The 16,500-nt window shown below is 49.2% G+C and overlaps 2 protein-coding genes across 2 annotated transcripts in view; one reads left to right on the forward strand and one right to left on the reverse strand.

Annotated features, from left to right (window-relative positions):
* Positions 1-671: 671 nt before the first annotated feature.
* On the reverse strand, positions 672-15,456 carry LOC146176873 (uncharacterized). Its single transcript, XM_084581051.1, has 6 exons — positions 15,285-15,456; positions 8,472-8,714; positions 7,091-7,268; positions 3,197-3,355; positions 2,591-2,690; positions 672-2,051 (listed from the first exon to the last, which is right to left on the reverse strand). Exons 2-6 carry the CDS (start codon positions 8,698-8,700, stop codon positions 1,680-1,682), a joined length of 1,038 nt encoding a protein of 345 aa, XP_084437177.1. The 5' UTR covers positions 8,701-8,714; positions 15,285-15,456; the 3' UTR covers positions 672-1,679.
* Positions 15,457-15,664: 208 nt separating this feature from the next.
* Positions 15,665-16,500, forward strand: part of Coq6 (ubiquinone biosynthesis protein COQ6, mitochondrial) — a 45,495-nt gene continuing 44,659 nt past the window's right edge. Inside the window, exon 1 of the mRNA XM_084582995.1 lies at positions 15,665-16,099. Coding sequence (XP_084439121.1) covers positions 15,871-16,099 — 229 coding nt within the window. The 5' untranslated portion in view covers positions 15,665-15,870. The remainder of the gene's footprint in view (positions 16,100-16,500) is intronic.

A 16,500-nucleotide genomic window follows, 5' to 3' on the forward strand; every position in this document is an offset into this window, starting at 1 on the left:
CACTTTCATTCCCACCTTCCTTCCTTCCCTTACGGCTCAGCACCGGTGTCCACAGAAACAAGTGTGACAGATACTGCGCCTTCCTCTTCCTGTGAACCAATTATTATTATTATTATTAGAGACACTGGAGAAAAAAAAAGACGAGAGAAGAGGACAGCGACTGTGCGGCGAGTAAAGTAAATGAAATTCGTTATCTAATTGGGTTGATGGCGTCCAGAGTTCAAGGGCAAACAAATCTATTGCGGAGAAAACGGTTCTTCTCACTCAGGCCGCCACTCACTGGTTGGAGCAGTCACTGTCACCCGCGATGTAAAATTAGCAGCGTAAAAGTACAGAACGTCGATTCAAGCAGCGAAACCGCGCAGCCGCGGTTTAAAATCCTAGCCGCATTTCATGAGAGGCGGAATGCAAAAAAATGGCCGTGCGCCCAGCATGCGATCCGGACTTCTACTACGTCGTCATTTCAAGTCGTTAAACCAAACACATGGTCAAAATTACGGTGAAAAGCATTGTATTGTATATAGGATATTCTTAGTGTGCCGAAAAAGTTGAATCGCGGTGTGTGGAGGCCCTTGACAACATTTGCCCGGGTCAAGAACTTCGTGACTTGTTCAGCATCAAAACAACTCTTGAGCCGACAACTGAAGCTGCTCCAAGATTTTCTTGTCCGAGAGAGATTATGGGTCATTAGTAGAAACAACGAAAACAATCATACCTGCAGTTAACTCACTTTTCGACATTTGTCGTCGACTGCAAGCCCCACGCTTGCGGTACGGAGGTACAAGATGCACGCTCGTTTTCTTTGATGAAGCCCGCTACAGCTGCACTGTGCTCGCAATCGTCACGGTACCGGCGAATGCACCCGCCTTCCCGAAACTTCCGCGGCCCTGTCGAAAGCTCCGAGCGACAAGCAAGATAGCTCGGCATGACATGAAGCTGCGAAGCGAAACCAAGGGGACAGTGTCATGCTGCCACAAGAAAAAAAAACGATCAACATCGTCTCAGCTTAGTTCTCATTTCCAATGTTTAGGGCATGAGGCGCACACATAATACACAAAAAGCTCCGTTTACTCACGTGAAAGTTCAAAACCATATGCACACTTGTTCCGTCGCGAGGGACATTTGATAGTGAGGTCCTCGTCATTTTTTACGTTGTAATCGCGACCATTGTAGAACAGGAGGCGTCCTTTCGCCAGAATCGGCGGTCGGAAAGAGCTTTCAAAGCCTTCGATGGCTTCAAAACCACAGAAAATGACGACCGACATGCCTCCCGCAGTACGAATCGAATGCAACCCGAACGTTCCGGACACCTTAAATAACTCGGCGGCGTCGTTGGTGGCGTTGAACGCTGCGCTCCAATAGTGCCGCCTGGACACTGCAGGTTGCATATGTCGCCCTCGTAAGCTCGAGGCTTGCGGCATTTAGGAATCACCGCCCTCCTGTTTGTACACCACGGCGGAGAGCGATAGACACATAGTGTAATAACTGTCTTCCGCAAGAGGAACGCGGTAAGTCTGAATGGCACGCACTTCTGCTCAAACCAATTAAGCTGCGGGAAAGCAGAAATGGCTTCAGAATGCCGATGTCACTCGAGCCCATACAGCATAGGGAACCGCACCCTGGGCATCTGCATAGTGAAGACTTCACCCGACGCATACTTTAAACACTTTAGCCGCGTGTCACGTTGTCTGTTCATCACCACTAGAGTCAATCTTAACAACGTCCCTCGTGGCAGAGTAATCTTCGTGAAGCGGCGCGGACAGGTCACTGGCACTCTCCGTTCGGCTCAATGCCGACCGGAGACTGGAAGAAGCGCTTCGCGAGCGTCGGACAACGGCCGTCGTATCTGGTGGCGGGCTCCGTACCACTGGACAACGCGGGACCGCAGCGGAGTGGATTCGCGCTGGGATGTACTGGAGTGTCGACGGCGTATGAGGCTGATGGTGAGGCGGCTGTTGCTGCTGGGCTTTCTCCTGGAGCCACTCAAAGCTGAGGCCGAGCTCCTTCAGTTTGCGCTCGTACTGCAGCTCCAACCTTCGCCGTGCAGCCGCCTGGTATGCCAGAGTTAGGAATGGCATGGAACAAGGGATTAATGAGGAGGATATAAGTATTTCAACTGTGCTTCATCAGAAAGCATATTGTGTATTGAAACAGGGAACAAAGATTAGCTAAGGCAAAGTGCCCATTTAAACGCACGGCAATAAAGATAGCCATAGCTCTTAGTCAGATGAACAAAAGTCAGCAATCGTAGCTTACGAAGACATAACTGCTGATTTACGAAAGGTCACCGAATAAGAACTTGGGCTGGTGGATTGCCCATTTTGTTGAAGAAACATACAGTTTGGTTACGTGAAGAACGAAGGCAGATAAACAGAAAGCAATAAAAAGACGCGGCTCTTCTATGACTTCTGTTCAGTGCATGCATTCATTTTTTTTTCTCGACGCGGCTAAACCTTTCCTGCTAAAAAAATTTTAAACAACAGTTACGGCACAGTTCTGTAGACTATAAACCAAGTGGAAAAGCTCAGCGCTCCATTCGATTCATGCGAGGCGGCGGCCAAAGAAAGAAGTAGCCACTGACGGTACCCACCACGGCCTGCCGCTCCAGAAGCAGAGGCATGGCTCGCACGCGTGCTTCCATGCTCTGTATCTCCCGCTTGTATTCGGCTTCACGTTGTTGTGCACTTAGCCTGTGAAAACGATACAGGCAAAACACAAATGTTGAACGAAAATACCATCAAGGAAAATAGCATCAATAAGCGTCTGAGGTTACCATTATCTCAGTATTCTCTTCTACATGATACGTCGTATATAGGGCATCGTTAACTATCACGAGAATTGCACAGGATTTAGGATAGGACCACAGTGATTCAAAAATGGTTCTTAAATTAAAGAAAGAAAAGTATCCTAGAATCTCCATGGGGGGAGAGGGAGGCAACAAGATCACAATAATACTTCCGGAAAGTTCGTAAATTTTATGGGTGAATGGGGGCTACCATGAAACGAACTCTCAGAGTTCCTAGATGGTGTTACTATCCCGCCATTCCCTTCATACATGTGCAGTTGCTGTCACCTTGCTTTAGCGCCTTCTACAGTTAAGCATTCTGTCTCACATGCATTGTATGTGACCGACACAGTGTCAATTGCAATGAGTAGACAGTGTCGGAACTAAAAAGATTCTGTCTTGTTCCGTCACCTCAGAGATCTCAGCCTCTCTTTAGCCGAGGGACCGGGCTCTGGGGCACGCCTCTGGATCATCTCGAGTCGGTCGCTGAGCTGTGCCCTGCCCAGTTGCCGGCGTCTCTCGACCCAAACCTTCTCGTGGAGCTCCCGGCGCTCAGTCTCCCTCCGCCGCCTGCGTGGTGGCAGCCGCAGTCCAGGAATATAGGCAACCATAAGGCTTACTGCTCATTGGCCTTTAAGATCAAGAAACCTTTTTTCGAATTCAGACGTTTTCACTGAATAGTTCAGTAGACAGCTCCATCATCGCGCCATATATCAACATCTTAAAACGGAAGAGGCAATTAATAATTCACTGTGCGCTTTCATCTTTGGTGTGACGCTTATAACCTTAGCAAACATGAGCCCTTATGAGGAATTCCTACACTGTAGTAGAATTCTTTCGAAATGTATAGTTTAGGTTTTAGTTTCAGCAGTGGAACAGCAACTATGGCGTCCCATGCATGATGGGGATGATGTTTACGAATAGATATAATTGTTGCTTTTTTTCGCTTCTGTTCGCTCCAACATTTACGCTAGCCTAGGCCCCCATGCAGCCGATTTGAATAATTGGCTAATAAATCGGTAGCGTTAACGGCGGCCTTCAACGGGGAACCCAGCAGCACGCCGGCGGGTCAAAAAATCGGCATTGATCTAGAGGGTCGCGGCGGAGCGCGTTACTTAAAGTGGGTAAATTGTCTGGTAAATTGTGATTAATAAGTACTAATACGTCTAAGAATCATTATCGCGTGTAACAATGCGGAGCAATTTATTTCGCCGGAATTGGGGATAATTAGGTGTGAATTGAATCCGTAATGCTTACGCTCTGAGATAGACGCGCTAATGATATAGGCCCACCGATTTATTGAGGAGGAAGGGCGCAGCTTCAGTGTTGCCTCGACTTTTTAAGCCTGTTAACACAACAACCTGGCCAGGATCCTACACAAGGCAATCTGCGAACACGGGGAAGACGAGGTCAATCGGCGCTTGGACGCCAAGTACCTGCCGACCACCCCCACGGAAAGACACCCGGATTACCAAGGCAAAAAGAACGAGACGCTAGATCGCGACATTCAGACCTGGGAAGTCAGAGTTGCCCTGCAGGATCTCAATGGAAGGTCTGCCGCGGGTCCCGATCGAGTGACCAACAGAGCGCTCAAGAACCTCAACGAAGCGGCCATCGAAACGCTCACGAACTTCTACAACAAGTGCTGGCAAGAAGGAAGGCTACCCAAGCAATGGAAAGCAGCCAAGACGATCCTCATCCCCAAGCCTGGCAGGCCGCCCAACATAGAGAACCTCAGGCCGATCTCGCTCACTTCGTGCGTGGGAAAGGTCCTCGAGCACGTTCTCATGAACAGGTGGCAGCGTTACCTGGAAGAATCGGAGTTTTACCCAAATTCCATCATTGGGTTTCGGAACAAACTCGGGACGCAAGACGCCATGATCTTACTGAAGAACGAGATCATCGACGATACGACGGGCACCAAGGACAACAGAGCCGTACTCGGGCTGGACTTGGAGAGCGCCTTTGATAAAGTGAGGCACTCGGCTATCCTGTCCCAAGTATCCAGGCTAAACATGGGCAGGAGGACATACCAGTACATCAAAGACTTCCTGACGGAACGGACCACCGAAATCTGTGCGGGAGACCTGCAGCTCGAAGAGAAGAAGCTGGGCAGCGTCGGAACTCCGCAGGGGTCGGTAATCTCCCCGCTACTCTTCAACCCCGTGATGATCGGGGTGGCCACCCGGCTAGAAAGAGTAGCAGGAGTCCGGCACACCATCTACGCCGACGACGTTACGCTATAAGTACCGGGAGGAAGCGACGGACACATCGAGACAACGCTGCAAGAAGCGGTCAACGCTATCGAGGAGCAGCTGGACGGGTCTGGACTCGTTTGCTCTCCGGCCAAGTCAGAACTGCTGGTGATTCCCCCGAAAGGATCGGGCAGGAAAAGAAAGAATATGGAAGTCAAGTACGAGCGTCCCAAGATCACGGTCAAGACGGCGGGAGGACAAGTAATACCGGAGGTCGAGAAGATTCGAGTACTCGGGCTGCTCATCCAGCGAAACCGAGCCAACGGTGAAATGGTCAACAAGCTCGCGGGCAAAGCGGCTGCGGCAATGAGACTCATCAAGAGGGTGTCCAACAGAAAAGCGGGGATGAAGGAGGAGAGCCTGACTAGGCTCGTTCAATCCTTCGCAGTTAGCCACATAACGTACGTGGCCGCCTTCCACAACTGGAGGCCGAGTGAACATAACAAGATAGATGCCACCATACGCAAGGCGTATAAGGCGGCACTCGGTCTCCTCGGGGGCACGAGCACCGAAAAATTCATTGCGCTGGGAGTCCACAACACGCTGGACGAAATAGCCGAAGCACAGAGAATGGCGCAACTCGAGCGTCTCTCTGAAACGAGAACCGGAAGACAGATACTGCGGGACCTTGGCCTCGAACCGAGGGAAGGCAAGCAGCAGAAAGACGTACCTATACCAGATAGCATCAACAGAAAGCTCAGGGTCTTCCCGATCCCAAAGAACGTGAACCCCGAGCACAACAAGGAGCGGAGGTTGGCGAGGGCCAGGGCTCTCGTAGACCTCCACGCCAGAGAAGAAGGCGCCGCCTACGTGGATGCGGCGGAGTATCGAGGGAACACCAACGCATACGCGGCGGTGGTTGTCGGGGCATCGACGGGTGCAACGAAGACCGCGGTGAGCGTCCGGACTCGAGAAGCGCACCGGGCGGAGGAGGCGGCCATCGCCTTGGCCGTTTCCGACCCCGGAGGCACTACAGTGTTGTGTGACTCTAGAACGGCAGCGAAGAACTACGCCAAGGGTAGGGTATGTAGTGAGGCCGCGCGCATACTGCGCAAGGCCGATGACATCGGACGCAAAAGTCCTGTGGTGATCAAGTGGTTTCCGGCCCACATGGGCAGTGACGTGTCGGAACGCGGAAACGTGAACCACAACGAGACGGCCAACCCGGCCGCGCGAGGACTAACCAACCGCGCGGCTGCAAGCACGGCCGACTCGGAGTCTTGGTCGCGGCGCAGTGCCAAGGACAAGATGACCACCTTCAACGAAATAGTGAAATGGTACAGACTGAACAGACAGACTATGCCGCCACCTCACCCGGGGCTTACCCGGAAGGAGGCAGTGTTATACAGACAATTACAGACGGGGTCCCTGCTCACCCCGGTGCTAGCTAAGCACATGTGTCCGAGTGTGCACGCGAGCGACATGTGTAGACTGTGCGCGAAGGAGAGAGCCACCGCGGCTCACATCCTTTGGGACTGTAGCGTAAATCCGCGCGAAGCCAGCGAGAAGACGACAATCCCGCCGCAGCTAGAGGCTGCAACGAGGAGCTGTGATCAAGAGACACAACTCAAGGCCATCCAGCAGGTCTCGGCAGCTCTAGAGAGGCAGCGACCGAGCGAAACCGAGGAGAGGGGGGGCAGCACCCCCAAGAAGGGGCCGGCGGCCCTCTCGAACCCGCGGAAGTAGCGAGGGACGTAACAAGACCTCAAGGAGCACAACGCACGAGACTGACGTAGTGGCCGCGTCGCGGTAAAAGCTTGTCCTCCCTGCTTGGAGGGAGCCTAACCGATTCTGCAGGCATTTTAAATAAAAGTTGTTCTCTCTCTCTCTCTCTCTCTCAAATCCTGAAACGGATCACTTGGAGGAAGTTGCCTTACTCACCACACAAAAGAACACAAGCAAGGAACGCCTGTAGTCTCGCCCATTATTGGTGCCTCTAATCGGCGACCTTAATTGTAAGATGAATGCAATATGGGTAGTGCATCTAACAGAGCATTCCTTTCCAGCACCAGCGTGAAAAGCGATTTCTTGAGTACGAGGAAAAACTCACGCCAGCTCCCTCTGTCTGAGCAGCGTGCAGGCGTTCATCTTGACGATCAGGGCAGGACGAGGCGCTCCGCGATACTCCTCCGTCCGCTCGGAGCTTCCCGAAGACGCCAACGACGAGCGCGGTGAGCACGAAGACGCACTTCGACTCCTGGCTACCGCCTGCGAGCGCTGGCCAGCGCCTGCGTGTGGCAAGAATATTACAGGCCCCTAAATTTACTCATGCATCGCGTAAACTGCATGCAGTGGGTACGCAGAAACCTAAAAACACACATGCGAACCTCCAATATCTACAGAAGCACCTTCCTGGCCCACAGGTCTTTCGTGCTGAGGTCGCTTCCGTTCTAAGAGAAGCTATAGGACTTAACTCCCGTGGCTATATCACCCGATCTAGGTTCGCTGGCTTGTGATGAGCATTAAAGAAAGAAGGTCCCCTCGAAGCCACATAGAGCACTGGTGCAAACGAAGTATAATATGTGTACTGCTCACTGGTTCTGCACTATAGGCGTACAGCACAGCACAATTTGTTTAACGTTTATCAATATTCCTTTTAGATGGAGTGAGGGTTTTCTCATTAAAAGTTTTTTTTTTTTTCGTTTTTAGCTTTAGAACTCTTCCGATAGATCGTATTTTTAGCTTTCAGAAAATATGACAGATTTTGAGCAATATCAATTTAAAAAAAATGCTTTCTGATAGTTTTTGTAGACACATCAGGCGAAGAGAGGGAGTTTGTTTGTGGAAATTTTCTTGCAGAATTTTATTTTTAAATCTATTTTCAAATACGATTTTTCTTATAGGTACGTCACCTTGTTAGCTGCTGGTAAATTCGTATTCTTCAAAAATATTGTTTCAGGCGTTTCCGCGGCTATATCGAGCGAAAAGATGGAAGCTCTTATATCCTCAATCCTCAGTTTTATAAAAGCAGCAACTTTAGAGGACTGTATTTCTTTACTGAGAACTATGTCGTGTAAGCAACAAAACTTGGCACAGATTTCAACAAATGCATTTCACATCACTAAAATGTGAATTAATGGCTTATGTATGTTTGTACTTTACTGGTGACAACTTTATAGTACAGAAAAAGAAAGCAACTTATTAAATATACGTTTTGCATAATGTGCATATTTATAGCGAGTTTACGTAACGAACCAATTTGTACCTTTAAAATTACCAGATACCACATCCACTATATCGCAAATTTACGCTGCCGGTGAATGGGGGCTCAAGTGCTATAGCACTATTCTATACTCCAATATTATTTCACTCAATCGCCATTACATCACTCGACATGCCGACATGCGCATAACCACAGCCTGGCACGTGCAGTGAGCCGGCGTTCATGCCAAATAGAGCTGCACTGCTGCCACAGTTCTACTTTTCCTCACCTGCTGATGCAGTCGTCGCATCCCGTGATCCCGTCCGCGACACGTCGTGCCGAGACGTCCTCCGTCCGACGGCCACTGGGGTCGACGGGGGCGCTCCGCAGTGCTGCAGCGCTGACTCCGACGCGCATCGAGCCAGCGATGTAGACGACGACGCATATGACACGGACAGTACCGTGCTGAGGGGACTCGAGCAACGCCTCGTTCTTTGCGGAGACGCGAAGGACTCCATATTCGGTCATGTAGCTGCGTAGGTAGTAGTTTTTTGTCAGCCAATCAGTTCGAAGTCAGCTAGTGTCGGAGGTAGTCGACGAGCATGCAACTTCTTCAAAGTGCAAGTGTTAGAAATGAGCTTTGTAGGTTACAGCTTTAAAAGTTATGTATCATCATTATCATCAGCCTGACTATACCCACTGCAGGGGGAAGGCCTCTTTTATATTACTCCAATTAAGCCAGTCCTGTGCTAGCTGCATCCACTTGACCCCTGCGAACTTCTTAACTTCATCCGCCCACCTAACTGTCTACCCCCTCCACCCTGCTACGCTTCCCTTCCCTTGGAATACAATTTGTTGCCCTACACGACCATCGGTTGTCCTCTCTAGCACTACATGCCACGCACATTTTTCTTTTTTATTTACATTTCTTGATTTCCACAGCAATTAACACTGTCTACCTTTGGCGGCATCCTTTGCTATTCATCTGTCCATGAAGCAAGCTAGGCACATCAAAATTCTTGAGCCAATATCTTCGTCTTGTGAATATTTTTTGTTCAATGGTTGAGGTTAGAAGGAAAGATTTAAAAAACGAAATTATCACTCAAAAGTTTTGGTGCGCCTAGCTTGCCTCATGGCTAACTGCTTTGACAGTTCAGAGGAAGGTCTTTGGGGTAACAAGGAACCTCTTTAACGAATGACTACTATTTGTGAACGCAGAGTTGATTTAGGCAATCCTGACTGTAGATTGGGGTTCACTACAAGAGAACGACGGGGTTTTTTCGAAGAATTTGAGTAGATTGTAATATTATCCACAACAGCAGACGCTTTTCTATGTTCCGAATGAAATCATTTTGTGATAACGAGAACCGAAAAGCGAAACCGAAACTCAGTCCTTGGCTAGACAGGGTACTTATGGCATGAAGCGGTGATTCAACAATTATTACTATCTTCGGAAGCCACCAAATGTACATCAAAACTTTACCGTTTTCCCGTTTTCTTCAGTGCAAATATTAATGCGAACTACGGCATGCTAGAAAGGCTGATGATCGAAACTTATTCTGCGAGGAAGGCACAAGGCCGCGTTGAGGGCAGCATGCAAAGAACGTTCGTAACCCGATCAGAAGGGCTTTAGTCGGCACCCCTGATCGCCCTGATCAGGCCACTTTGGCTCTCATATGTAGCAAATATCAGCGGTGCGCAACGCGGCACGGCACTCTAGGTGCTGCGGGGACTGTATATGCATGGTCATTGTTCATGTTTCAAATGCAGCAAAATGGTATAAGATCCATGCAGCAGTCGAGCCCACAGTTGAAACGTATTGCTACGAAGATGAAGAAGCCGGCAGTGGCGCGGGGCGAAGCGCTCGCGCCAGGCCCGCTGGCTATTAAAGCATATTTCATCGTCATGTCATCACGTCGTTCTGTTTCTAGGCGGCCCATGATTTAGCCCGAGATCTCTACTTCTGGGCATACGCGGAGCCGCCCGACTGCCAGGCGATGGACGAACGTTTGCAAACCTATAAAGAAATAATCGAAAATTATAGATTAGGAAGACGTCTGATGCCGCCACCGGATCCCAGTTTAAATAATAAAGAGGCCATAGCCTGGCGGCGATTGCAAGCCGCAAATTTCCCGAACCCTGTCTGGTTGTTTCACACCCAGATAGATGAGAGAAGAAATGATAAATGTAAAGCCTGCGAAGCGAGGGGGCCCTCGACCATATACTTTGGGAATGCCCTAAGTCTTCGGGCACTAGGGACAACATTAAAATTAGAGAAGCCTGGGTAACCCTGCTTCGAAGCAACGTCCCGGCTGATTAGCAGAAAGCCGTCCGTCTGGTGGCTGAGGCCGCGAATAACCAATGTATATTCGCCAGTCCTTAGTCGCGGAGGTTCCAGCCCCCGTTCCTCAGGCCTGCGTGCCAGGAGCGGGGAGTAGGGGGCCTCCTAAATCGGTGGAAATTAAAGTTTTATTCAATCAATCAATCGTTCTGTTTCTGTTGTGTCGCCGTGTTACATCGCTTGTCATGCCACCTCGTAACATGTGGTTGGAGGTCCAGTTCATCCCCATCCTCGCCTTGCACCGTCGAAGCCAACCGTACGCCGGGTCCATCTGCTGAAAGCTCATGGAGATTGCCGCCCAGCTTTGCCCCAGCCCTTACTGCTCAGACCTGACCAGCCGCTGTTCCCAGCCTCGTCTCCAGCCCTGACCACAACACACGACGACCAGGAAGAGCCCAAAGCCGACCCTACCGACCCCACGAGGAAGCGACCTCACGAGACAGCACCGCCGCCCAAGCCGTTCGGCGTGTCCATGAGCCTTGGCCTTCGGCAAACGGTGAAGATTGGACTTGATGCTCCGGTGGAAGCATTCCTCCCATCTTCGCATTCATTGTGGTGTCCAGCGTTTCATGTCCCAATCCTGTGTCTGTATTCATCGTCACGTCATGCATTGGATTTCTAGCAATCGATCGGGACGATCGCTCGGTGGCCCCGAGTAATGCTACGAAGATGACGAAGCGGGCAGTGGCGCGGGGCGGAGCGCTCGCGCCATGCCCGCTGGCTATTAAAGCATATTTCATCGTCATGTCATCACGTCGTTCTGTTTTTGTTGTGTCGCCGTGTTACATCGCTTGTCATGCCACCACGTAGCAATATTACCGCGGTGATTTCGGACCATCGCCTATTCGCCAGAGTATATAATCACAATATGGTGCACCCATATAGGCAACAACGAAGAGACTGTGGTTGCACTTAATTTTTTTATTAGACTGACTGCACCCGCGAAAGAAACCCGGCGGCGGCAATAGCAGAAAGAGTGCGTGTGAGTTTGGGACTACGAATGCAAGTTGCGCTCGACAGTACTCAATTCATCAGCGCTGAAGCATCGACCTAGATAGAACGGCCAAAGGTGCAACAATAGTGAGAAACAATGTGGAAGCGGTTATTCTTGGCGGTAATCTTTCTCGATGCAGCTTTCGCTACACAGGAAGCGACAAAACCTGCTTTCTGCTGCACTGGGCACGAATAAACAAACAGCAGAAAACTCTTTGGCGTGTTACAGGCAATATAATGAGGCCGCATGCCAGACGCAACACAGAATACAATGGTTCGCAGGAGTGTGATAAAGACTACTTAGAACACACTGGCGCGAAAATTAGGTGGAATAAGTAATTTGATGCGTGAACGACTTAATACGGAGAGATATTGCACGAACGTAGGCATGTTAGCTACTGAGGTACTGGTGTATCGTAAGAGGACGTACGTGTAATTCCAATAAGGGGCGGGGATAATGAAAAATTGATCGTGCAATCTGCGGTAGTAGCAAGGGCATGAGCCGCCATATTGCTCCTGGACACACCCGTATGCCTCAGTGTCGAAAAGATATTTCGACCACCCTATGCCCACACTGCATCCTCCGAGGCAAGACGAAAAATTTCTGTGTAAGTAGCGTGTGAATACGTGAAGACTGTTGGTTTTGTATTATAGTGTTCTACAACTTTATCTGAACCGCTTGAAAAAATTCTCCCGCTTCGATTGATGGTTCGTTTGCAGTGAAGTCAGGTGGAGGAAGGAAAAAAAAACTGAGGAGAGGACCGATGTATCCCAGATGCATTGCGAGAAACGTGCCGGGAGTCACGCGCTTTTTTGGGGGACAAATAGCAACAATAGATATGGGGCAAATAGCAATAGCGTCAGCGTTGCTATGGGGCAGCAAGGCTTTCGTCGTCGGCGTCGGATGGCGCGGAGAAGCGCTCAGACGGGAAAGGGCACACGGAGGAGTGCAAGGGGAAAAGCTACCCCATGTGTAGGTGGCGCCACAGCATTTTCCGGTCGCGGGCCGGCGTAGCGAAAAGTGACGTCACGGCCTCTCCTCAGTTTTTTCCTTCCTCCATGATATAGAAATGTTGCGTGTTCTGGACCCTTGTGTTGCGTGCTAAATTTCACAATGATGCTTACCTGGTTTGGCCGCATGCATGATGTGAAACCAAAACCATCTGCTGTGAAATTAAGAGAGCAAAACTGCCCAACGCCAGGTTTCCGAAGAAAGTAGGGCACCCTGGCCAATAGTAGCGCCATCCAGAATAACTATGCAAATCTGACATATCGCCTCGGCGCTTAGAGTCGTGGTGCTGATCTCCAGCTGCGCCAGGTGGCGCCACCACAGCATTTGCTCGGAAACTCGGCATTGGCATTTTTGACATGACTGCAGCAGATAGTTCTGGTTTTTTCATCATGCGCGTCAAACAATCAATGTAAGCACCATTTTAAAACTTACACGCAACAAAAAGGTCAACACGAAAACTTTATGCATGGTTTCATCGCAAATGAACCTCCGGTCGAGGCGGAAAATTTTTGAGAACGGTTGAGATAAAGTTGCAGGGCACTGTAGAGCGGTAATGGCTGCTCAAATTGAAGGCATCTCAGCGTGCAGGGGTAAGGCAACTGGCCCATGTATAGGCCCCCGAGCAGACGGCATACATCGGCATAATCACGAGTGCTCACTCAGGCTTGTTCATAAAATATTGGTCAACCTGCGGGCTCATTCGCTAACTCACACTCACCCATGCTCGGTATGACCGGACATGTGAAATTCATTTGGACTCGCCAATCACTCGGACTCATTGCGACTCACGAGTCATTCGAAGTCGATCACTCGTTGCGACTCGCAACTCACTTCGAGTCGCGACTCATTTGGGCTCACTCATATTGACTCACAACTCATCTGGGCTTACTCATTTCGAGGAGGCGCTGTTTCGACTCGTCCTCATTCGGGCTCATTCCCATTCACCTTGGGCAAAGTGCACAAAATATTCAGAGGAGCACACGCTGGTAGACGTTCTACAAATTTCTCACTTCTGGTCACTGAGAGACGTTGCCAAGGCATCGCGCACGTAATCGCGCTCATCCTTTGTTGCGGCAATAAAACTTTCCTCTCCTCAGCTGTGATTAAATGAGAAAAAGAAGGCCACACCGTCGTCACCAAAACACGATCGTGATGAACCTGAGCTCTTCATTACGATCATGATTTGAACTTGAGTCTTGTGGACTCATGCACTCACAACTCAGACCCTATCTGAACATGGTCCCGAACTGTGTACTCACGACTGAGATTATGATGAAATGTGAGTCCCGACTCATCGACTCAGATCATGATCTGAATTTGGTGAGCCTGAATTCTGAGTCGACACATGAAGGATTCTGCCGGCACATGGTTCGTGTACAATCACACGCTATTCGAGCGTGATCGGCAGAGGAAAATTAAGCGACATCAGTAGATGCCAATCAATCAATTTTTGCTCACCAGAACATCGACAGTGACTAATTAGCATTTCGTTTCTGTGCCTGCGAAGTAAAATGTTCAGCACTTATGATTTTTTTTTATTTGATTTGAGTGTCTAATTTTCCCTGGACCTTGAGGAGAGCACGCTAAAGCTTCCGCCCAAATTATCTACCGATCTATCAGCATATGTGTGTTGGTAGAATTGTCAGGTGCCCAGCTGCAAACAAAAATAAAAGTAAAACTTTATTACACAATAAATACGCCTACACAAATATGTGGGTACTTTTTTAAATTAATAACAATGTTACAAAAATTTCACGAATTATTATATTGCCACTGCTTCAGAACCGTAGCAATTGACTGAAATTTTCTTTTCTGTTCTAATATCGCCACAAAAACTTGCATATCGGTGCCACATATATCTGCATGGTTGCATTTCGCGGGTGAGGACTTAAAATTGCTCCTTTCTGCATATAGTTTCGCGACTGAGCTCCATTAAACTCATCGGGCTCGGAGGGCGGGTTTCAAGGATTTTTTCGGAAAATTTAATTTCAGGGAGCTAGGGGTGGGGGGTAACAGCATATGAGAAGCGTTATAATAATTTTTGGCACCGCACGGACTTCCCACCATACTGCACCACATGCAAAGCCTCCCCACCCACCCTCTACCATTACTTATGGGAATGCCTACATCCCATCCGCGTTCCTCCCGTCAAACACCCCACCCCCTTCCTGGGAGGCTGCCTGCCCTTCTAGCCACGCAACCTGCAGATCAGTTGCAGCTGGTCGAGCGGGCTAAGCTAGAAGGAACAGCCAGAGGGCTCCTGGACTAAGAGGTCCTCCTGGGACTGTTTACATTTTTTTTATTAAAATAAAGTTTTTTCCTCCTCCTCCTCCTTGGCAGTCATCAGAGGAACAAAAAAAAGGGGGGGGGGGATGGGGGGGGTTGTCCGAGCACGTGGAAGAGGTTCTTTATTAAAAACGACTTAGATATAAGTATACTAATCTAAGCTGTGTGTAAGCGGCTCCAATTTCTTTAGTTTCTACACATGCTGAAACTCCGCGGCACTGGCACCTGAGGCAAACCAAATATTATGACACAAGCATGGTAACTGTTATGGCTGAAACATTTAAACGACCGCGATCAGCAAGCATAGAATTAGTTGTGTAGATATATACACGAGAATTCGCAACAGACGCCACTTTGTCAATGCTCAGCTGTCTGCTATGTTGTTCCGCAAAAAGAGGAAACGACTCGCCCAACCTTGCTGATCCGTAGCAGTACGCCGCCGATTATGTGAAAGTATGCAGATAACTCACGTAAGTGCCGTCCGTTGAGAAATGTTCCCGTCACCACTCGCAGCGCTCGTAATTCTCACCACTTTTCCGCACGTCCTTGTACAAAACGAACAATGAACGTTCATCTTGCACGAAAGTGCACAGACGCGGATCCGTAAATAGCGGCATCAAGACTGTCGTGTACATTCCGTGTTGATTCGACGACTTGTTGCCATAGTTACGAAGCAAACCAAAACAACGCGTTGAAGGGTCGAAGAAATATTTACCTATATTAGCACAAAAGTATAGCAAAACTAGCTGATGCGAAAAAATAAAATTGTTTTTAGCAACCTGTTAGTTTAAAGTTATTTTTGTTTATTTCAAGTTTCTAAAAAAAAGAAAAAACAACTGTTCGTGTTTGCTGCAGGGCTAATATTATAACATGGCTCCTCAAGCGATTCGAAGGCATGTTTTAAACCGCCGTTTTTTAATGTCCTGTGCTTTACCTTTGAGTGACTGCTGATAGAAATTATATATAATCAGAGGACGAGATTGTGTTTAACGCAAAAGAGGTTGTATTGCTTCTTTAAGTGAGTTTTCGAACAGGAATTCGCCCACGAGCCGGTGTATGCCGGCGTTGGTTTGCGGGCTCGCTTTGTCTGTGACGATGCAGTGCATTTCCTCGCTTCGACGACAGCCTCGGCTACTTTCACCAGGCGCGGCTCGTCGTTTACTGAGAACCTCGTCGATCTGTTTGGACGCCGACGAATACGATACTTCGACGCTCACCAAACACCGATGGGACGTGGTCATCTCAGGAGCCGGGCTAGCTGGGGCAGCTCTCGCATGCGCCTTGGGTAAGCTGCTGCGGCGCCAGCTTTGCAGGATTAACTGATTATTGCCGGCTTAAAAAGAAAGGCTAGCGACTGCGCTGTTATAAAAGTCTGCCGTCGGCGCGATATGGTCTTAATAGAGTTCTACGTGTGTCAGTGACCACGGCCAATGGCTTCCAAGGGCAGGGTCGCCAAACAGCAGGAAATAAACGCCGTCGTATTGCAAGCAGCTTGGAGGAAAGAGCGTTCCGGCGTAGCTGATCAGGCAGTGTACATGTGTTAATATATCAACCATTATTGCCGTGCGTTTTATGACATTGCGAGTTTGCGTTCATTGGGCAGGTAGGATTTCTTAGAGCGTGACATAGAATGTTGCGCACCGCATCTAATCGATCAAAGTTTTTTCTCGTAATCATTCGGGAGTT

This window comes from Amblyomma maculatum, chromosome 10 (assembly GCF_055883805.1).
Source record: "Amblyomma maculatum isolate TAMU_Amacu chromosome 10, ASM5588380v1, whole genome shotgun sequence".
NCBI lineage: Eukaryota > Metazoa > Arthropoda > Arachnida > Ixodida > Ixodidae > Amblyomma > Amblyomma maculatum.